At 35.1% G+C, this 23,187-nt stretch overlaps 1 protein-coding gene across 23 annotated transcripts in view; it reads left to right on the top strand.

Moving 5' to 3' along the window:
- N4BP2 (NEDD4 binding protein 2) overlaps positions 1–23,187 on the top strand; it is a 154,209-nt gene that overhangs the window by 7,315 nt on the left and 123,707 nt on the right. For 14 of the 23 annotated variants that reach the window (XM_042936543.1, XM_042936544.1, XM_042936558.1 and 11 more), the window contains exons 2-6: positions 1,004–1,100; positions 15,647–15,729; positions 17,422–17,764; positions 19,523–19,552; positions 21,608–22,748. In XM_042936543.1, the coding sequence (XP_042792477.1) occupies positions 17,536–17,764; positions 19,523–19,552; positions 21,608–22,748 (1,400 nt within the window). In that variant the 5' untranslated portion in view covers positions 1,004–1,100; positions 15,647–15,729; positions 17,422–17,535. Of the gene's footprint in view, positions 1–1,003; positions 1,101–15,646; positions 15,730–17,421; positions 17,765–19,522; positions 19,553–20,057; positions 20,259–21,607; positions 22,749–23,187 lie in introns of those variants that run through there. The other 9 variants (XM_042936559.1, XM_042936545.1, XM_042936547.1 and 6 more) reach the window with 7 other exon arrangements.

Here is a 23,187-nt window from a genome sequence, read left to right as displayed (position 1 = left end):
CAAGATAACAATAATTCCCTAACATACTCATACCATATATTTCTTCAGTTCCCCAAACATTTTTTTTTTTTTTTAAATACCAAATTCACATTAAGAGCTACCCATTGCATTTAGTTATCTCTTTGAGTCTTTTTTATTGTAGCACTGCCTTTCTTACCTGTCTACACCACCCTCCCTCTCTTACCCCGTGATACAGACTTGGTAGGTCTGTTGAGAATGTCTATGTTTTTTGTATTGCTGATCATTTATTTACTCATGGTGTAGTATAACCTCTTTATACCCTGTATTTTGTATGAACTGGGTGTTAAATCTAAACGTGTTTCAGATTCAGGTTAAAGATTTTTGGAAGAATATTTTGTAATGCTTTGTACTCCTATTGTTTCATATTAAGAGGCACATAACATTTAGTTGTCCTATCATTTTGATTCTGTGTTTGATCACCAGGCTAAGGTGGTGACAACCAGATCATTTTATTGTAAAGTTATCTTTTCTTTTTTGCATCTAGTAAATCATCTGTACCTGCTACTTTGACACCAGGTAAATCACTATCAACCTTTCACCTAATGATTTTAGCCTTCATTGATGATTATTGATTCCTGTTCAGTTATTCATTATAAATATTAAAATTATATTGTTCCTTGTACATTGCTGTTGCATTGTCCTCTTCTATGAAGACTTTTCCCTTATCAGTTAGGGCTATTTGTTACCTTGAAAAAAATGTTCTTTTTGAAAAATAAATGCTTAGTTTGTTCCTTTAATATAACCATTTCCAAGTGTAGTAGTTACCTCCAGTGGTGGCAAATGAGTTTGGTCTTTTTTCTTTTTCTTCCTTTTTTTTTTTTTTTTTCTACTTTTATGGCTTTCTGTGTGGAATCTCATATATTTGTATTATAAATATTATATATGTTTTGAACTTTGATATCATTTAGGATTGTAGTTTGATATAAATTTATCTTTATTATATATGTAAAATATGTAACTTACTATTTTTTTTTATTTATAGTAAGAAGACATGTTAGGTAATAGGAAGAGCTATAGAGTTTGCAGATATCAACTGTGGCCTTAAAGAGCATGTTGGTAGCATCAATGCCAGGCAGATGGTAAGTATAACCAAAGTCATAGAGTATGAGTATTTTACACATAGGTTCTCAAGCCTTTTTATTTGAGTGATTAAAAAAAAAATCTCTCAGAAGGAAAATGTAGTTACAAATTTCGTTACTAGAATTTCTCGAAGAGTTTGTGGTTGCATAAAACAACTGTATTGTAGTCCTGGTTTTCCCCTTTAATGTGTGTTTTCATTTCTCTGCTTCTAAACTGCTTCTTCATATTTCATATATTGTTAGCCATCTGCATATATTATCTGTGCACCCATTTTCTATATGGGACTATGGCTAACTGCCAGATTGAAGTATATATCATAATCTGTATAATCAAGGAACATGGCTAATGGGAAAATAAGCACATACAGATGAAAATATGTTGGTAAAACCAACAATGTGAGACTCTAAAATAACCAAGCAAGACTAGGACTGGCAGTATGTAATGAAGGATTATAGAAAGTATTGAAGAAGTCTATAGAAACACACCTTCCTGGATTCTTTAGCTAAAAGTGTATATTGTTCAGCAACTGGCTTTTTTCTTTAAGAATATGTCTAAGAGATCTTTCTGGTTTCTGCACACATATGCTTTCTTCATTCTACCTTAAATTTTATAACAATTGCCTAGTATTCTAAAAGGTGATTTTTATCATCATTTATTTAGCCATACTCTTATCCATTGATATTTAGAATGTCTTCAGTGATCAAGTATAATAGTTCTTAGGGCATAGATAAATACATTTTAAGATTATTAGTTACGTTTTCTGTAAATGCTGTCTTTTTCAGTGACACACTCTTTGGTACTTTGATGAGATTTAGTACTTATCTTACCCTTATCGCAGTAGCACACTTAAAATCATTTTGTAGGAAACTTAATCTCCAGTTAAGATGGATTGATTGGTTTTGGTAGCATTTGTTCATGAGAGAGATGTTTCTTTATTTTCTCATTTTAGAGAAAGCAAGAGCATGAGTGAGGGGGGTGGGTGGGGAGAAGGGGCACCGGGAGAGAGAGAATCTTAAGCAGATCCCACTCCTAGTGCAAGCCCGATTGATACAGGACTGGATGCCAGAAGCCTGGGATCATGGCCTGGGCCAAAATCAAGAGTTGAGTTGGATGCTGAACCCACTGAGCCACCCAGGCACCCTGAGAGAGATGTTTCTTGATCTTTTTTGCTATGCTGCCATATATATTCCTTATAGAGAGATGTTTTGAGTCCTATGACTGCCATATATATTCCTTATAGAGAGATGCTTTTTTTTTAAACATTACCATTTTTTAAAAATTTTATTTATTTATTTTGAAATATACAGAGAGAGGTGCACGTGTGAGTGCACGCAAGCAGGGGAGGGACAGAGAGAGAGGGAGAGAAAGAATCCCAAGCAGGCTCTGCTCTGATAGTGGAAAGTTCAACATGGGGCTCCAACTCACAAACTGAACTCATGAACCCTGAGATCATGACCTGAGCCTGAACCAAGGACGCTTAACCTACTGAGCCACCCAGGCACCCCTAGAGAGATGCTTTTGTTTTTTCTTCCTTTTTTGATGGTTTTAAGGAGCTAAGGTGTTATTAATACATTTGATTCTTAGTATCAGTTTTCTTAGGCCTGTTCTTTGTAGATGATATTGCATATTAAATAGAATATATTTCTTGATTGTCATAGAAACTTACTATTTTCTGTTTATTTTTCTGTAAAGGTAAATTGTCTAAAATTAGTTGTCCTTATATAAATTTATTATTTATTTATAAAATGACATGGGAGTTTTTTTAGTGTCAGTATTGTGTTGATGATGTAGTTTTCAATAGGAAGGGGGTTTTTTTGAAGTGGTATTTACTGGTATATTCACTTTAATGACAGTACTGACCGTTGCCATACCATTGTTAAAGTTCATGTTCACTCTAAATATTAACCTAGAATTTTTTTTTTTTTTTTAATGTTTAAAAGAACATATACATCCTTATCTATTAAAAAAACAAACAACAAACTCGAGTTGATAAGACTTCTGCTTACCATGCTGGAATATTTTTGATGATAATCAGTGAGCAAGTATGTATTGGTTGGTTAGATTCTCTATCAGGTTAAAATTAAATAATAGAGGGAGAAGAGTTTGAAAATGTGTATATGAAATTTATATATTCATGGTCTCATTGTTAACAAAAATTTATATTATTTGTTTTTATGTTCTTCATTTGAGCCACTTCTTTCACATTTCTCCATTATATATCAAATCTTACCCATTCTTATATAGCATATCCTTTTAGAATACACTCTCTATTTAGGTCAGGTATGTATGTGAAGAAGCTACATAACCTTGTTTAAACTAGTTTATTAATAAGTCTCTCTTTATGGAAAAAGGAAGATGCATAAGATCAGTTGATAAAAATGTTGAACATTACTCAAGTGAATAAATGGGATTGAAATAATATGGATATATAAAGTAAAACTAGTATTTGGGTGGTAGTGTATGTTTTTATGTATATGATGTTCTTCACTGTATTAAATATTAGACACTTAAACTGCCTACATATTTAGATCTTTTTCCATATAAGTAGACACAATGAAAAAAGAGGTGGAAGGGATACATGGTTTAATAGGTAGAGGAACAAGTATAGAGGGAAGTCTAAGATTTAGCTTTACTAATAGTAATTGTTGTTTTTTCCCTGATTGTTAAAATACGTATATATTACAGATCATTTGGAAAATGCAAATGTAGTATGTAAAAAGAGTAGCATGTTAAAAATAAAATTACTTGTAATCTCAAATTATCCAGAGATTTCTAGTCTAATATTACAGTCTGATCTAGTCCCATTAAATTATGTTAAGTTTTGTGTCTTGCCTTCTTTTCTAACATTGTCTTACAAAAAACCCTCGGGTGCCTGAGTGGCTCGGTGGGTTAAGCGTCGGACTTTGGCTCAGGTCATGATCTCATGGTTCCTGGGTTCCAGCCCTGTGTCAGGCTCTGTGCTGACAGCTCAGAGCCTGGAGCCTGCTTCGGATTCTGTGTCTCCCTCTCTCTCTGCCCCACCCCTGCTTGCGCTCTGTCTCTGTCTCTCAGAAATGAATAAAAGTTAAAAAAAAAAAACAAAAACCAACTCTCAGTGAAATATTATCCAAAATACAGTCTTGAATGACTGTATAGATTCCATTTTAGGAATCTAAAGAGATATTGTGCTTGATACTTTTCTAGTCCTTAGTTTTCTTATTTGCAAAATAGGCATAATAATACTTACTAGTTTAAGAGTTAAGTAAATTCATGATTTAACATTCTAGCTGGCATGTGTTAAGTATTTAATAAATTATACTTACTATTACCAGAAATTATTTTATCTTTCTTTTCTCATTATTTAGTTGTTTTTTAGTTTTTCTTTGTAAAAAATTACTGTATTTTGAACATTTCTAAATAAATATCTCTGTAAATCTGATTTTTTTAATGATGAATTCCTAAAAGTGGAATTACTATATCAAAGAATATAAATACAGTTGACCCTTGAACATCACAGGTTTAAACTGCCTGGATCCATTCATGTGCAGATTTTTTACTGTTCTGTAAATGTATTTTCTCCTCTTTATATTTTTCTTAATAACATTTTCTTTTCTATAGCTTACTTTATTGTAACAAAACAGTATATAATACAAAATTTGTGTTAATTGACTATATGTTCTCAGTAAGGCTTCCAGTCAACAGTAGGCTATTAGTAGTTAAGTCAAAAGCTATATGGGGATTTTTGACTGTGTGGGTGGTCGGCACTCCTAACCACTCCCAACGTTGTTGGGATCAGCTGTAATTTAAGATTTCTTGATACATAGTGCCAATTTGCTTTCTAGAAAGGTTATACTAGTTCATTCTTATCACAATATATGAAAATTCCTATTTCACTATAACTTTGCCAACGATGGCTATTATTATTTAAAAAGTATTTTTTATCTACTAGGCAACATAATAATGCTCTCTTTTTTTAACATTAATTTATTTTTGAGAGAGAGAGCATGAGTGTGAGTGGGGGAGGGGCAGAGAGAGAGAGGGAGGCATAGAATTTGAAGCAGGCTCCAGGCTCTGAACTGTCTGCGCAGAACCTGATGTGGGACTCGAACCCGCAAACCATGAGATCATGACCTAAGCTGAAGTTGGACGCTTAACCGACTGAACTACCAGGCGCCCCAATAATATTCTCTTTTAATTCCATTTTATTAATAGGGTTAAACTTTTTTTTCTTGTTGTTTAAGTAGGCTTCATGCTCAGCCCAATGTAGGGCTTGAACTCATGACCCTCAGATCAAAACCTGAGCTGAGATCAAGAGTCGGACGCTTAACTGACTGAACCACCCAGGTGCCTCAGTGCAGTTAAACTTATAAATTTTATTGAGTATTGTATTACTATTTCTTTTTAGAATCTTGTACTTATTGCTTTCCTGTTCTTCTTGTTTCTTTTTCCTTACCTTAATCCTTCACTTATCTAGCAGAAGTTTATTGAGTGCTTACTATGTGCTAGACATTGTTTTGGTATTGATATGTAGTTTTGGTACTTATTTAGTTTAGTGATAGCAATGCAAAAGTAAACAGAATTGGCAATAACATTTGCCTTCAAAGAGTTCACTTTCTAGCGTTAGGGTATACAGACGTTAAACAAAATGAACATCTAAATTATAGAGTGATAATGAAAGGGAGATGGAGAGAACGTGTGTGTGCACAGTTTTATGTAGGGTGGTTAGGTCACTGCAAAAGTGCCTTAAGTAAAGTCTTGTAAGAAATGAGTCAGGAGGGGCGCCTGGGTGGCTCAGTCAGTTGAGCTGCCGACTTTGGCTCAGGTCATGATCTCTCTGTACGTGGGTTCTAGCCCTGCGTCGGGCTCTGTGCTGACAGCTCAGGGCCTGGACCTACTTTGGATTCTGTGTCTTCATCTCTCTCTCTGCCCCTTCCCTGCCCAAACTCTGTTTCTCTCTGTCTCAAAAATAAATAAACGTTAACAAAAAAAAATTTCCAAAGAAATGAGTCAGATATCTAGGGAAAGTGCATTTCAGGCTACAAATTAAGTATAAGGGCAGTGAAGCAGGAGAATACTGGGTGAATTTAAGAAAGAGCAAGAGGGAGAGTAGCAAGAAATGATTGGGAAGAGTTATTAGGGAACCAGACTGTTTAGTATCTTAAATAAGCTATTTTAAGAACTTGAGCTTTTACTCCATATGAAATGCAGAGATTTTGGAGGTTTTAAAGTAAACCTTTGACTTAGGATCTACTGATTCAACATAGTCCCTGTCAATATACCATCCGGTTTCTTTGCAGAAATCGATAAACTAACTCTGAATTTCACATGGAAAGGCAAGGGGCCCAGAATAGTCAAAAGTCTTGGAAAAGAAGAGCAAAATTTGGAGACTTACTTTTCCTGATATTAAAAGTTACTACAAATCAACATGATATGATACTGGCATAAGAGTAGACATAAAGATCAGTGAAATAGAATTGAGAGTCCAGCAATAAACCCTTACACTTACAGCCAATTGATTTTTGACAAGGGTGCCAAGACCATTCAGTGGAGAAAGAATAGTCTTTTTTTTTTAATTAAAAAAATTTTCCTTTAATGTTTATTTATTTTTGAGAGAGAGAGAGAGATAGAGGATAAACAGGGGAGGGGCAGAGGGAGAGAGGAAGACACAGAATCTGAAGTAGGCTCCAGGCTCTGAGCTCGCAGATCAGAGCCTGATGCGGGGCTTGGACTCACAAACCTGAACTGAAGTCGGATACTTAACCGACTGAGCCACCCAGGCACCCTAGAAATAACAGTCTTTTTCAACAAATGGTACTGGGACAATTGGATATCTACATGGAAAAGAATTAGCTTGGACCCCTGTCTCACACCATATACAACAATTAAATCAAAATGGATTAAAGACCTAAATGTAAAAGCTAAAACTGTAAATCTTTTTGAGGAAAACATTGGCATAAATCTTTGTGACCTTGGCTTTAGCAGTGGTTTCTTAGGACACCAAAAGTTTAAGTGACAAAAAACCACACCTAATGATGGTCAACAACATTAATCATTAGGGAAATGCAGTCAAAACTATAATGAGATACTGTTAGGATGGCCATACTCAAAAAGATGGAGAATAATAGGTATTGACGAAGATACAGAGAAATGGGGACCTTATACATTGCTGGTGGAAATTGAAAATGGTGCGGTCCCTTTGGATAATAGTCTTACAGTTACTCAAATGTTAAACAGAGAGTTGTCATATGACATGAATATATTTTGAATTTAGAACTGGCAAGATTTGCTGAGTGATCACATGAAGTATGAAGGAAAGAGGAGGCAAAAATGAGTTTTTTGGCCTCAGCAACTGGAAATTGCCATTGGCTGAGATTGAGAAGATTGTAGTTAGGACAGGTCTGCAGTGGAAGATCCAAGCCATGAGACTAGGTGAGACTAGGTGAGGTCACCAAAGAAGTAGGTAATTCAGGGAAAAGAAGAGAAAAGAAGAGAACCTAGGGGTAAGTCCTGGAACACTTCATTTTTTCCAAGTTGAGTGGTGGGAAAATTCTAATAGTGGCCCTGTTCTTAAAAGAAGATAATGTCCTTAGCGTGTTCTGTGGAGGAGGGATATATCAGCTCTGTAAATGCTGCTGATAGGTCTAGACCATTAGCTTTAATTTTTATTTTCTTTTTTTAATTTTAATTTTTTTTTAAAGTTTATTTATTTACTTGGGAAAGAGACAGCACGAGTAGGGGAGGGGCAGAGATGGAGAGAGAGAATCCTGAGCAGGCTCCATGCTGCCAGTGCAGAGCCCAGCATGGGGCTCGAACTGGAGAAACTGTTGAGATAATGACCTGAGCTGTAACCAAGAATCAGAGGCTTAACCATCTGAGCCACCCAGCCACCCCAGATTTAATTTTTATTTTCTAATTGCTTGTGTAGATAAATACAGTCCAGCAATCTTGTTAAATTATCTGGGTATCCCAAAAGATAATTTGTACACTCAGTTGTATTGTTTGTGAATAATGATAGTTCTATTTCTTTTTTTCTAATCCTTACAACTTTTATTTCCTTTTTAAGTCTTAATGCACTGGCTATGACCTCTGGCACAGTGTGGCACTATAGAATAAAAATGATGATAGCAGTCATCTTGTCTTATTTTTGATTGCAGAAGGTAAACTTTCAGCATTTCATAATTATGAGTTGTGGGTTTTTTTTGTAAATGCGTGCAGTTTCTAATTTGTGTAGAGTTTTTATCATGAGTGGATGTTGACTTTTTTCAAATATTTTTTCCGCATACGTTGAGTTGATTAGATGACTTTTCTTTATTTTGGTAATGTCAGGAATTGCATTGATTAATTTTAAAGTATTAAAACAAGTTTTGTAATCTAAAAATAAATTCAGGTTAGTTGTGATACATTACTTTTATAACATAATTTTTATATTTTGTATGATATCACTCATAATTTATGTATTACTTAAATACTTTGCTTAGGAATTTTGCATGTAATTTCTTTTTCTTTATTAAAAACACTTTTTTTTTTAATGTTTGTTTTATTTTTTGAGAGAGGGAGAGAGCACAAACAGAGGAGGGGCAGAGAGAGAGGGAGACTGAAGCAGGCTCCAGGCTCTCTGAGCTGTCATAGGGCTGACATAGGGCTCGAACATAGAGACTGACATAGGGCTCAAACTCATGAACCTGATCATGACCTGAGCTGAAATCAGACGCTTAACTGACTGAGCCACCCAGGTGCCCCTGCATCTATTTGCATGAGTGAAATAGGCCTGTAATTTTTTTCATGTAATATCCTTGTAAGGTTTTGGTATCTGGATTATGTTGACCTCATAAAATGCGTTGGGAAGTTTTTTTCCTAGTCTCTAGAAGAGTTTAAGATTGGTATTAGAGATGATTTAGTGGAATTTACTTATGAAGCCACCTAGACCTAGGGTTTTCTTTGTGGGAAGGTTTTAAGTCATTCCATTTCTTTAATAGATACAGGACTGTCAGATCTTGTTATATCAGATATAGTATGATGTGTATTTAAAAAAATATGTGCATTTCACTTGAAGTTTAAAATGTATTGGCATAAAATTATTTATGGTATCTTGTTATCTGTCTTTTTAAAATATGTCTGTGGACTAGATAATGATGTCCCTTTTTTCATTTTTGATACTGGTTATTTGTGCCTTCTCTTTTTTGATCATGCCAGGGATTTGTCATTATTTATGTATTATTTTTTTTAATTTATTTTGAGATAGAGAGTTCCAGGTGGGGAGGGGGAGAGAAAGAAAGAGAGAATCCCAAGCAGGCTCTGCACTGTCAGTGCAGAGCCCAGAGCTCCATGTGGGGCTCAAACTCAGGAACCATGAGATCATGACCTGAGCGGAACTCAGATGCTTAACCGACAGAGCCACCCAGGCATTCCAGGGATGTGTCATTCTTAACAGTGTTTTTTTAAAAAAATTGTTTAAATTTGAAAGAACTGTGTTTTGACATTTTTGATCCCCTTTACTGCGTATTTGTTTTCTATTTTGTATTTGCTATTTGTTACTTCCTTTCTAGTTTCTTTGGGTTTGATTCACTATTTTTTCCCCCAACTGCTTATTAAATGCTTAGATGGTTGGTTTTTCAGCCTTTCTTTTTTTTTTCTAACATATGCGCTTGTATGCATCTTTTACTGTGCATGATTTTAATTGTATCTCACGAAGCTTGGATATATATTTTTATTTAGTTAAAATATTTTCTAAATAATATTAATTTTAGTTATTAGTTATTTTAAATTAATGTTAACATTTCACTAATTAGCATAGTGGAATTCTTTGACTCAACTGTAGAAGTGTAGTTCTTAATTTTGAAACAATTGTGTTTTCTAGTTATATTTTAGTTATTCATTTCTAGTATAATTGCTTATGTATTTGAAAATAAAGTATATTTTGTGGTTATTGGGTCCATTGTTGTATAGATATTAAGTTAAGTTATATAGTGCATGGCTCAAATCTTCTATGTCCTTATTGTTCCTTTTTTTTTCTTTTTGTTGGGGGTGCTCCTTTTTCTAATAGCTATAGAGGGAGCGGTTTTACAAGCTGAATGCAAACTTAGAATCACTACATCTTCCTGCTGAATTGGACTTTTTATCATTGACTTTTATCATTGACAAGTATGTCAATGGTGATTTAGATAAGAGCAATTTTATTTTATTTTTTTTGAAAACAAGTTAATATTTGACATAAAAAGTACAACATAAATCAAAATCAGGTGGAAAATCAGAACCTTACTGGGCTTCCTTTTCACTTACTTTAGTAAGTTAGAATGGCTTGTAGTTGAAATGAATATGGGAGAATGTACCAGAACCTTTTGGTTGCTTAGATTTCTAAGACTCTTTTTTTCCCTTTTTAAAATTTTTGTATTTTTTTCCAAGTATAATTAACATGTGATGTTATATTAGTTTCAGGTATATAATATAATGATTTAACAATTCTGTGTATTTCTCAGTGCTCATTAAGATAAGTATACTCTTAATCCTCTTTATTTCACCCGTCCCCCTACTCACCTTCCCTCTGGCAACCACCAGTTTGTTCTGTGTATTTAAGAGTCTGGCTTTTTTTTGGTCTTTTTTTTCCTTTCTTCATTCGTTTTGTTTGTTAAGTTCCACATATGTGTGAAATAATATGATATTTGTCTTTCTCTGATTGGCTTGTTTTACTTAGCATTATACCTTCTGGGCTCATCCATGTTGTTGCAAGTAGCAAAATTTCATTCATTTTTATGGCTGAATAATATTCCACTGTGTATGTGTATGTACACATACCACATCCTCTTTATCTAATCATCTATCAGTGGACACTTGAGTTGCTTCCATATCTTGGCTGTTGAAAATAATGCTAATCTTTTTGAATTAGTATTCTCATTTTCTTTGGGATAGTACCCAATAGTGGAATTACTGGATCATATGGAAATTATATCTTTAATTTTTTGAGGACCTTCCATACAGCTCAATACCAAAAACCCCAAATAATCTGATTAAAAATGGGCAGAGGGGCTGCCTGGGTGGCTCAGTCAGTTAAGCGGTTGACTTCGGCTCAGGTCATGATTTCATGTTGTGTGGGTTTAAGCCCTGCGTCAGGCTTTGTGCTGAAAGCTCAAAGCATGGAGCCTGTTTTGGATTCTGTTTCCCTTTCTCTGTCCCTTCCCTGTTCGTGCTCTGTCTCTTTCTTTCTCTCAAAAATAAACATTTGAAAAAAAAATGGGCAGAGGACCTGAATAGACATTTTTCTAAAGAAGACATACAGATGGGCAACAGACAAATGAAAAGATGCTCAACATCACTAATCATTGGGGAAATGCAAATTAAAACAATAATGAGATACCGCATGTTTTTTTCTTAACATGTTTATTTTTGAGAGAGAAAGTACACATGGGAGTGGGAGATGACAGAGAGAGAGGGAGACAGGATTGGAAGCAGGCTCTGGCTGACAGCAGAAAGCCTGATGCGGGGCTTGAACTCACGAACAATGAGATCATGACCTGAGCTGAAGTTGGATGCTTAACTGACTGAGCCACCGAGGGGCCCCAAGATATCACGTTACACCTGTTAGAATGGCCAAAATTAAAAATGCAAGAAGAAACAAGTGTTGGCGAGGATGTGGAGAAAAAGGAACCCTTGTGCATTGTTGGTAGATAGAGCAATTTTAGTGTAGTTGTAGAAATGGTGGCGGCAAAACCCTGTTTATGAAAGAATGGAAGAAGAGAAATGGGAAACCATTGCTGTATGTTATACATGTTTTTCCTTAATTTTGTTTTTGATATATAGGTATTTTACATTTAATGTGGCTAGATGTGTTAGTACTTTTTTCTTTTAAGACTTCCTCTTTGTACTTTTTTGCTTATAAAGTTTCTTATCTTCCTAAGATGGGATATTCACTTGCTCCATGAAACTTATATTCCTGAACAGTGTTGTCCAATAGAACTTTCTACACTGATAGGAAAGTTTACTATTTCTGCTGTCCAGTATGATAGTCATTAACCACATGTAGTAATTGGACATTTGAAATGTGACTCATATGAGGAAACGAATTTTTAATTTAACATGCTTTTTTTCAAAATTAAACTTTTTATTTTGAGATTGTAGATTCACATGAAGTTCTGATAAATAATATAGAGAAGTCTCCTGTGCTTTTACCCAGTTCCCCCAATGAAACACCTTTGCACAACTTTATTATGGTATCACAACCGAGATATTGTCATTAGTACAGAATATTTCCATCACTATAAGAATCTCTCAACTTACCCATTTATAGCCACACCCACTTGCCCCTTCCTCCCATCCCTTCCTTAACCTTTGGCAATCATTAACCTATTTCTGTAATTTTGTCATTTCAAAAATGTTACATTAATGAGATTATTCAATATATAGCTTTTGGGGATTGGCTTTTTTCCACTCAGCACAACTGTCTGGAATTTCATCTAGGTTGTTTTATATATCATTAGTATGTTCCTTTTTATTGCTGACTAGTATTTCATGGAATGGAAGTACCATAATTTGTTTAACTGTTCACCCATTGAAGGACATCTGAATTGTTTTCTAGTTTTTGGTTTAATGAATAGAGCTGCTATAAACATTGTGTACAGGTTTTTGGGTGAACATAATTTTTCATTTCTCTTAGATAAATGCCCAGGAATGCAATTGCTGAATTGTTGTATGGTGTTGTGCACACATACATGCACAAGCAGGGGAAGAACAGGGAGGAGGAGAGAGAGAATCCCAAGCAGGCTCCGTGCTGTCAGTGCGGAGCCCAACATGGGGCTCCATCTCACAAACTGAGAGATCATGACCTAAACCGAAATCAAGAATTGGTTGCATGACTAACTGAGCCACCCAGGTGCCCCACATGTTTAGTTTTTAAAGAAACTACCAAACCGTTTTCCACTGTGGCTGTACTATTTTACATTCCCATCAGAGCGTATGGGCCATCCAGTTTCTCTGTATCCTTGCCAGCATGTGGTGTTGTCATTAGTTTTTATGTTAGCCAGTTTGATAGATGTGTAAGTAATATCTCCTTGTATGTAGTTTTAATTTGTATTTACCTAATGCCTCAAGGTGTTGAACATCTTTTATGTGCCTATTTGCCATTTGTACATCCTTTTGGTGTTACGCTTTTTGCCCATTTTCTAGTTGAATTGTTTTTTATTGTGGAGTTTGATAAGTTCTTTATATATTTCAGATGTTAATCTTTTGTTGGATACATGGTATGCAAATATTTTCTCCAATCTGTAGCTTGTCTTTTCATCTTCTTAACACGGTCTTTCACGGAGCAAAACTTTTTAATTTTGATGAAGTACAGTTTACCAGTTTTTCCTATGGGTCATGCTTTTGGTGTTTCTGTTTAGCTCTAGGTCATGGAGATTTTCTCCTGGTTTTTTTTTTGTTTTTTTTTTTTCTAAAATGTTTATAGTTTTATGGATTTCAGTTCTTGATCCATTTTGAGTTAATTTTTCTGTGAAGTGTGAGACTTAGGTCAAAGTTTTTTTTTTTTATCTGTGGATGTCCACTGGCTGCAGTTTCATTTGTTGGAACAGACTATCTTTTCTCCATTAAATTGTCATTTGTACTTTCGTTAAAAGTTAGTTGGGCATATTTATGTTGGTGTATTTCTGGGTTCTCTCTTCTGTTTCCAGCTCTATATTCTGTTTTCATATCTACATGTCTGTCCCTCCACTGATACCATACAGGCTTGATTAGTGTAGTGATATAACAAATCTTGAAGTTCAGTTGATTGATTCTTCTCTTTCAGAATTGTTTTAGCTATTCTAGTTCCTTTGTCTTTCCCATTTAATTGTAGAATAATCTTGTCCTTATCCACAAAAAATCTTGCTGGGGTTTTGGTAGGAATTCTGTATCTCAATTTGGGGAGAATTGACATCTTTACTATGTTCAGTCTTCTAGTCCATGAACATGCTATGTCTTTCCATTTATTTAGATCTTTGATTTCTTTCATCAGTGTTTTATATAAAGCTTTCAGCATACAGGGTTCTGTAGTGATACCCTTTTTACATTCCTGACATTGGTAATTTGTGTCTTCTCTCTTTTCTTCTTTGTTACTCATGCTAGAGATTTGTCATTTTTTAAAGATCTTTTTATTTTTTTTATTTTTTTTTTTTTCAACGTTTTTAATTTATTTTTGGGACAGAGAGAGACAGAGCATGAACGGGGGAGGGGCAGAGAGAGAGGGAGACACAGAATCTGAAACAGGCTCCAGGCTCCGAGCCATCAGCCCAGAGCCCGACGCGGGGCTCGAACTCACGGACCGCGAGATCGTGACCTGGCTGAAGTCGGACGCTTAACCGACTGCGCCACCCAGGCGCCCCTAAAGATCTTTTTAAAGAACTGTCAATTTGTGGGGTACCTTGGTGGCTCAGTTGTTAAATGTCTGATTCTTGGTTTTGGCTCAGGTCATGATCTCATGGTTTGTGAGTTTGAGCCCCCATTTCAAGTTCTGCGCTGACAGTGCAGAACCGGCTTAAGATTCTCTCTCTCTCTCTCTCTCTCTCTCTCTCTCTTCCTCTTTCTCTCTCTCTCTCTCTCTCTCTCTCTCTCTCTCTGCCCCTCCCCCCGTGTGAGTGTGTGTGTGTGTGTGTGTGTGTGTGTGTGCACTCTTAAAATAAGTAAATAAATTTAAAAAAAACTATCAGTTTGTTTCACTTATTTTTCTCTTTTGCTTTTCTGTTTTCAGTTTCATTAATTTTTGCTCTTATTTTTATTATTCCTTTCCTTCTGTTGGGTTTGAGTTTGGGTTTGTTTTGCTCTTTTTCTAGGTAATTGTGATGGGGCTTAGGTTATTGATCAATTTGAGACTTTTCCTCTTTTGTAATGTTGTATGCATTTGGTTGTAAATTTGCTATAAATGTCCACCATTGCTGCTTTAGCTGTGTCCTACAAATTTTGATATGGTATATTTTCATTTTCATTCATTTCAGTGTATTTAAAAAGTTTTCTTGAGACTTTCTCTGTGGCCCATGGATTATTTAGTATATTGCTTAGGTTCCAAGTGTTTGGAGATGTATTGGTTATCTTTCTGTTAATTGATTTCTAGCTTGATTCCGTTGTGTGATTTCAGTTCTTTTAAATTTGTTGGGGTTTGTTTTAAAATCTAGGCTATGATCTATCTTGGTACATATTCAGTGGGCACTTGAAAATAATGTATTCTGTTGGATGGAGTGTTCTATAAATGTTGATTATCCTTAATTGATAGTGTTAATTGTGTTCTGTATCATTGGTGTTCTGTATCCTAGATGATCTTCTGTCTAGTTATTCTACCAATTGTTGAGAGAGGGCTTTTGAAGTTTCTGTAATTGTGGATTTGTCCATGTCTCATTTCAATTGTCAGTTTCTGTTTCACTTATTTAGTGACTCTGTTGTTTGGTGCATATACATTTAGGGTTGCCTTGGTGGTCTGAAACTTTATGATTATATAAGGCCCTTCTCTGTCCCTGGTAATTTTTCCCCCCTCTGAATTCTACTTTATGTGCTATTAATATATAAAGGTGTAATTTTATTTAATTTTAATTAATTTAAATTTAAATAGGCACATGTGGCTGGTGGCTGCCATATTGACAGTGCCGTTCTGGAAGATGGAGAGAACTATGACACAATAAGTTTAATTAAAAGGTAAATTTTATAGTATGGGTATTATGGGCAGTGGGAAGTCAGGGAAGGGAGATTGATTGGGGCAGAGGGATTGGGGGAGATGATTTTAAATTGGGTAATCAAAGAAGAAATCATTAACTGACACTTGAATAAAGGTTTGGAGGAGTGAGATTACCAATGCAAATATTTTGGGGAAGAATATATCAAAGGCCATCAGGGAGGTGAGCCACTGTAAGAACTTAGGTTTTACTGAGTGGCATGGTGAACCACTTGAAGATTTAGAGCAGGCCCTGATTCTGACTTGTTATGTGTCGTATGTATGCATGTATGTATGTATGTTTTATGTTGCTGTATGAACATCATTCTGGCTGGTGTGTTGAAAATAGACTGTAGGAGACAAGAGTTGGAAGCAGAAAGAACATTTAGGACACCAGAATACGAGTAAATGATGAAAGTAGCTAGATCAAATGGTTAGAGCAGATTTGGGGGAAAATATCATTTAGTTTTGCATATGTTAAATTTGAAATGGCTATTAGATACATCCAGGTGAAGAGAGCAAATAGACTATCTGGGGTTCTTCAGATCAATGAGTCTCTGCCCTTGTGGAGCTTACACTTTACTTGAGTATGGGTAGTAAATATAAAAAAAGAAAACAAAAAAACCCGAAATGAAACATGTACTGTGTTAGAAGATGATTAAGTCTTATGGGGAAATTCAAGTTAGGAAAGGATAAGTGTTGTTGGGACTGACTTCCTGAGTAGGTAACATTTGAGTAATGATAGGAAGGTGGTGAGGAAATAAATGTGATAGATACTTGAGAGAGTAGTAGTTTAGGTAGAGGGAACCAAATCTAAAGGTTCCTGGGAAGAGCATGGCTGGTGTGGTTAAAGAAGAACAAGGAGGTAAAATGTGGCTGGAGTGGCACTGAGCAAGGTCTGGGGATGACAGCACTGAAGTAACCAGTGTCTGGGTTATAGGCTATTTTAAGAGTTCTGGCTTTTACCCTGAATGAGATGGGAAGCCAGTAAATAGTTAAGCAGAAGAGATGTATGATCTGACTTAATGGTTTAACTGAGTCACTCTGATTGCTGTGCTAAATATAAATAGACTGTGAAGGGGCAAGGATGGAAGCAAAGAGATTGGTTTGGAGACTTTTGTAAGTAATCTAGGCAACAGGCTGTGGTAGTGGTGAGATAGTGAGGAAAGGTCATATTCTGGATGCATTTTGAGGGTAGTATTGACAAAATTGGCTTACAGTTTGGATGTGGGATGAGAAGAGTTAGGAATACAAGATTTTTGACCCAAGCAATTGGAAGGATAGAGTTGCATTAATTAAGATGGGAAAGACTGAGAAGAGCAGGTGTGAAGTAGGTGATCAGGAGCTCAGTTTTGGACATGTTAAGTTGATGATGCCTATTAGACATCCAAATGTAGATGTTCAGTAGACATTGTCATTATGAATATTGTTTTTTGTTTTTTGAAATGAAATGCTAATTAAAACAGTATACTCGCTGTTGTGAAGATACATTATATTTGTTAATATCTTAAATTTTTAACATGTTCAATCCTGGCAAAACTTGAATATTTTGGAGAGAAAAGTTGTTTGACTGCTTTTTGGCTTTGCTGCCAGAGTTGATGGTACTTTCTTAGAGTCAAATAAAGATACCATTCTGATTTTATAGTCTGAGTGTCTTTACTTACTTTCTATTTTAGGTCCTATTACTGCTGGATTGTGCAAGATATTTAACCGTGTTTTCTTTGAGGTATGACTTAAATATCAAACATCTTAAATAAGAAAAGGGAAACATTTTAGTTTTGGAAGTCAGAATGCCAAGGAGAAGGAAAAATCTTGGGGGAAATCCTTTTCGGAAGACCGCAAGCTCTAAGGAAGTTGTCGTATCCAGTGTTGCTAGTCATGAGGAGCCAACCACTACTCTTCCTTCCATGTGTGAGACAAAAGTTGATCAGGAAGAACTCTTCACCAGTATCTCAGAGATGTTTTCTGATCTGGATCCCGATGTAGTGTATTTGATGCTTTCTGAATGTGATTTCAAAGGTGAGAAAAAGTTTAGTTTGAATCCTTTGCATCATGTAAGAAGACTTCATGTACTATGCCATGACCAGCAGTAATATAGAAAAATGATTGCCTTCTTTCTCTTTGGTTAATTTATTGAGCATCTGCTATGGGCAAGTTATTAAGTTTGGTATTGTGAAGGATATGAGGAAGAAGAAAGCATAGTTTTTTCTGCTTTCAAGATACGTATAGTTCTAAATATAAGATGTATGTATAGATACCATATTCTATGTTTTATTTCTTTTTATCTTCCCTCTAGAACAGGTTGGAGCTACCAACATTTTGGACTGGATAATTCTTTGTTGTGAGTGGCTTTCCTGTGCATAGTAGGATGTTTAGCAGCATCCCTGGCCTGTACTTTGTAGATGCCAGTAGCAACCTTCAGCAGCCCTTTTGACAAATTAAAAATGGCTCCACCTATTGTCATATTTCCCTTGGGGAGCAGAATCATCCCCAGCTGAAAACCACTGTCTTAGGATGTAAGCTCCATAAAGACAGATCTCATAAAATATTTTTATTGCTGTATCCCCAGCCCCTAAAATGGCTAATGACTCATATTAGGACCTCAGTAAATATTTATTGAGTGAAAAGATATTTTTATTTTTTTAGAGAGAGGAGGGAGGAGATGAGGGGGAGAGGGAGGGAGAGAAAGAGAGAGAGAATCTTAAGCAGGGGAGCCTGATGTGGGGCTCGATCCCACAACCCTGGGATCATGACCTGAGCTGAAATCAAGAGTCAGACACAACCAACTGAGCCATCCAGGTTTTCTGAGGGAAAAGATTGTAATTGTGGGAATGAGAGCTTATTAAGAGTTGATGCTAATAGAGTAGTACTTCACAATATTGGCTTTGGAATCAGGAAATCTGGGTTAGGTTTCCAGCTCTGCCACTAACCTCTCTGGCTCTGTTTTCTTATTTGTTAATGAGAAAAATAAAAGTATGTACTTCATAGGACTTTTGGTGAGAACCGAGGTTTGTTTGTTTGTTTGTTTGGTCAAGTCTTCAGTATAGTATTATTATTAATAACTTGTAATAAATTGTTTAGAAGTATGTTGACAGACAAGAAACTATCAAAGTTGACTGAATGAGTAAATTAAATATTGCTTTAATACTTTAGTACTTCAAATGTTGATGCTCAGTATTGCTATTGGCTATGATTAGTATAAGATAAAATTATTCTGGATTGGGGAAGTTTTGGTAATGCATGATAAACTTCACTTTTATTCTTTATGCAGTCTGTGATGTGAGCTTAAGTATTCTGTTATGTATGCAGAAAAACAGTTTTCAGCAGTCTGCATAATGCTCAGAAATGACAGTGTATAGAGTTTTATGTGTGACTTCAACATTTATTTCTTAATGTTGATGTGTTTAAAATTTATTTGTTTCACATACACTAACATAAGCAATGAGGAATTACAAGAAAAATATATTGCCCTTACATCCTAACAAAAAATGTTTCTCTTTTCAAGGATCTTCTCTACATCTTGTTCATAAATACTGATATTTTGAGCATTTTGAAATGATAACATTGATGAAATTGTGTATTTTGCTTTTTAAGCGTAACAAGCATTTTTTCAGTGTTGCTATGATCTTTATACTTATTTTTAATAGCTTCAAATATTCCACTGAAATGTTGTGCTCTAGTTTATTTAATTGTAACTAAGTTTTTCATGAATAATTAATACAGCACAGGACATCTTGGTACAAATCGCCTTTCCCTTCTTTTGGCTTTTTTTCTTAGTCCCAACGTTTTATTTCCTCATGTCACAAGGTAAGAACAGTTTTCAGCTCTTGGAAACGTGCTGCTGAATTTGCCTACAAGAGGTGTGCCCAGTTGCCATCCCTCCAGGACTGTATAAGTACCGTGGTTTCACCACAGCTGTTTCAGCACTGTGTAGTATGACTTCACGATTTTAATAGGAATAAAATTTTGCTTTGTCTTAATTTGTTTTTTCTTTAAATAAACAGGATTATTGAACTTTTTTGCATATGGCTTATTAATTATTATATTCTTGTGTGAATTTTTATGTGTTTTTATTATTTTATACCATTGTTTTAATTTTTCCAACACCCTGTGTATCTCTTGCGTGATACAAATATCCTGATCTTTTACTTACTTTTACATAATACTGTGTTTTTATTATATACACATTAATTTTTTGGGTTGATCTTGTGGTTTTTCTATCATGTACATTTTCTTCATAGAAATACCTTTTGTGTTTGCTTTCTTCCTTTTTTTTTTTTTTTCTTTTCTTTTCTTTCTTTTTTTTTTTTTTTTTTTCTTCATGTTTAGGGCTTCTAACCTTTGTACTATTGCTATAATCTCCTAACTGGTCTCTCTGCCGGGCTTGCCCCTCCAATCCCTCTTTGTTTTTCTTCTTAAGGGAACATTAATTGGGTGCTTACTAGGTGCCAGTCCTTATGCACAGCACTTTTTCACGGATTATCTCATTTAATCCTCACAACAACCCTATGAGGTAGGTACTTTTATTATCCCCATATTGCAAATGAGAAAATCAAGGCTTACGCAAGTTAAGTAACTTGTTCGAGGGTCATAGCCAACAAGTAGGAATTTAAATGTTGGTTTTCTGACTCCAGACCAGAGCTGTTACCTACTGTGCTGTGCTTCATTTTCATATTTCCTTAAGACAAAGCACAAAAATAAGCAAAAGGCTCTGTATTTGTGTTATAAGGGAAAGAGCTCAGCATTGGAGTCAGACATACCAGGCCTGGCTCTGTCACTTAGTATCTGTGTGATTTGGGCCAAGTTAATATACTTTTTGAACTTTATTTTCTTCATCTATTTGCTAGATATACTAACCCTCATAGTATTATTTGAGGGTTCATATCGGTGATATATATAAAGCTCCTAGTTCAAATGTGGTGACAGATAGTTTCTTTAGAAAATAAAATTGATATTTCTTACCTTGACATACAAGACTCTTCCCAATTTCACTTGATCTTTTCCAGTTTTGTCTCCTTTTATCCACCATAGTACTGTATACCCATACTCCAACTAACTTCTCTTAATACCTTAAACATACTTTGTGTTTTCAAGACCAGCTTTGCCTTTCCTTCCTGTGTCTGACAAGTTTCTTTTTAATCTTCAAGTCCCAGTTCACATATTACCTTACGTGAAATCTTTCCTTACGCTCTTATAAGGCTGTTATAGCATTTGTGTATTACTAAAAATGTGCATTATTTAATCTATATTATAATATAATTGTTTTCTAATTTGATTATCTTTAATTGCCTCCATTAGATTGCAAAAATCTCTTAAGTGTAGTAAAAACTATGTCTTATTTATCTTTGTACAATGTATGTCCGATATATAGTATATGCTGATACTTATTTTTTGTATTAAGTGAAATTTATAGCATTAACCATATAAACAGATTAGATTTACAGGAGAGTACTGAAAATACTTTGTACTTAAAAGGACATGCAGTTGCTCAGTATTGAATAAATTAACTGGTTTTAGGGTCTTTATAAATAACTGTAATGTATATAATTATAGATATCTTTAGATACAATTTATAAATATTTTGTTAATTCACATTTATCAGAGACCTTCTACTTGATGGTAATTTATTAGCCTAGTTTATTACAGCTTGTCTGAAAGTAACAACATTGTATGACTCCATCATTCAAACCTTTCACTAATACAGACTGGTATATTAGTAAAATATTAAATAAAAAAATTACTTGAATATTTATAAATTTCTATATTCCATTCAGTGCAAAAAGTATAATTTTACATGGATTTTAATCAAATTGTATTTTACTATTTTCAATACACATTTATATTGTTGTCCTTGTTGTACAGTTGAAAATGCAATGGATTGTCTATTAGAATTATCTGCCTCTGATGCCAAGGTAGAAGAATCATCTTCAAAAAGCTTCATTGCTTCTGAGAGCCAAGTAAGTGCTGTGGGACGTGAAATAATGGAAAAGTATCCTCCTGAAGAAGAGAGTGAAGATTCAAAAATGGATTCATTTTTGGACATGCAGCTAACCGAAGACTTGGATTCCTTAATACAGAATGCTTTTGAGAAATTGAACTCTTCTGATGACCAAGTATACTCATTTTTGCCTTTGCAAAGTGTTAATAGTTTTAGTGACCCAAGTGCATTTGTAAATTCAGATGCAAGTAGCATGACTTCCATTCTTTCTACAGAAAATGTGGATTTGAACAGTGAAAATGTAGAGAATTCTGCCTCTGCATTAAGTTCAAACACCGTAACTTCACATTCTGTTTCAGATGAGTCCAAAAGTTTTATAAAGGATGATACATTGGCATTGGAAGATTCTCTTCTCAGTGGTTCTTTAAATGTAGCAAGTGACAGTATGGTGGGTGGTAGCAATCGTGGTCAAAGACCTAAAGAGCTTTTAGAAACTGAGTATGTTGAGACTCCGTTCTCTCAAGCCCCTGTAGATTTGGATGACAGTGAACCTCAGGCTTTAAGCCTTACTGTGCAAAATCTGGGGCTTGATTTACTAGGCACAGGTGGGGATCAGAAATCTGCTTCTGTCCCTGATATGTTCCTACCTTCCGAAGAGTTCAATTTCAAACCGCACAAACATACTGAACTGCCGTCAAAGGGGAAAGATGTGAATTACTGCCCAGTACTTACCCCTCTCCCTCTACTGCTGCCTCCTCCTCCACCTCCACCAATGTGGAATCCAATGATTCCTGCTTTTGACCTCTTTCAAGGAAACCATGGCTTTGTAGCTCCTGTCGTAACCACCGCTACACACTGGAGACCTGTCAACTACACTTTTCCCCCTCCGGTTATTTCGCACACTTCCCCGACAAAGGTATGGAGAAATAAAGAGGGAGCAAGTGCTTATCAAGTACAAGAAACCCCAGTTTCTCAGGTTGTAAGAAAGAAGACATCATCTTATGTTGGACTAGTTCTTGTTCTTCTCAGAGGGCTTCCAGGATCAGGAAAATCTTTTTTGGCAAGGTATGAGGTTTAATTGAGTTTTTAAAAAAGTATGATGCATGAACCTGAGCATTTATAACAGATAGAGAATATGAATATGTGAAATGCTTTTGCTTAATAGATATGTTTAGTAACCACTGAAATCTTTTCTTTTCACTAATTTTTTCTTACTTTGTGGCTGATAGCAGCACTCTTTTCTCCAGGAGTTTTTTATTTTATCTTAGCATGTCATTTTGGGAGACAGAATAGAAGAAAAATTTAAAGATGGTTTCAAGATTGTGAGCTTTTGAAGTCAGTAGAAATAGCTTTATGGAAGAGAACTAATTTGGGTAGGAGAAAAATAAGTTCAACTTTGATTATAGAGTTAAAAAGCCATAATTGGTTTTGAATTCAAGGAACAAAATAGGTTTGTTTTAGGTCAGTTTTCTTGGGAGTCAATCTTCTGCTTAGAGCATTTCCA

This window comes from Panthera leo, chromosome B1, assembly GCF_018350215.1.
Source record: "Panthera leo isolate Ple1 chromosome B1, P.leo_Ple1_pat1.1, whole genome shotgun sequence".
Classification (NCBI taxonomy): Eukaryota; Metazoa; Chordata; class Mammalia; order Carnivora; family Felidae; genus Panthera; species Panthera leo.
The sequence above is the reverse complement of the archived record's forward strand: the minus strand, read 5'-3'. Positions and strand labels throughout refer to the sequence as shown.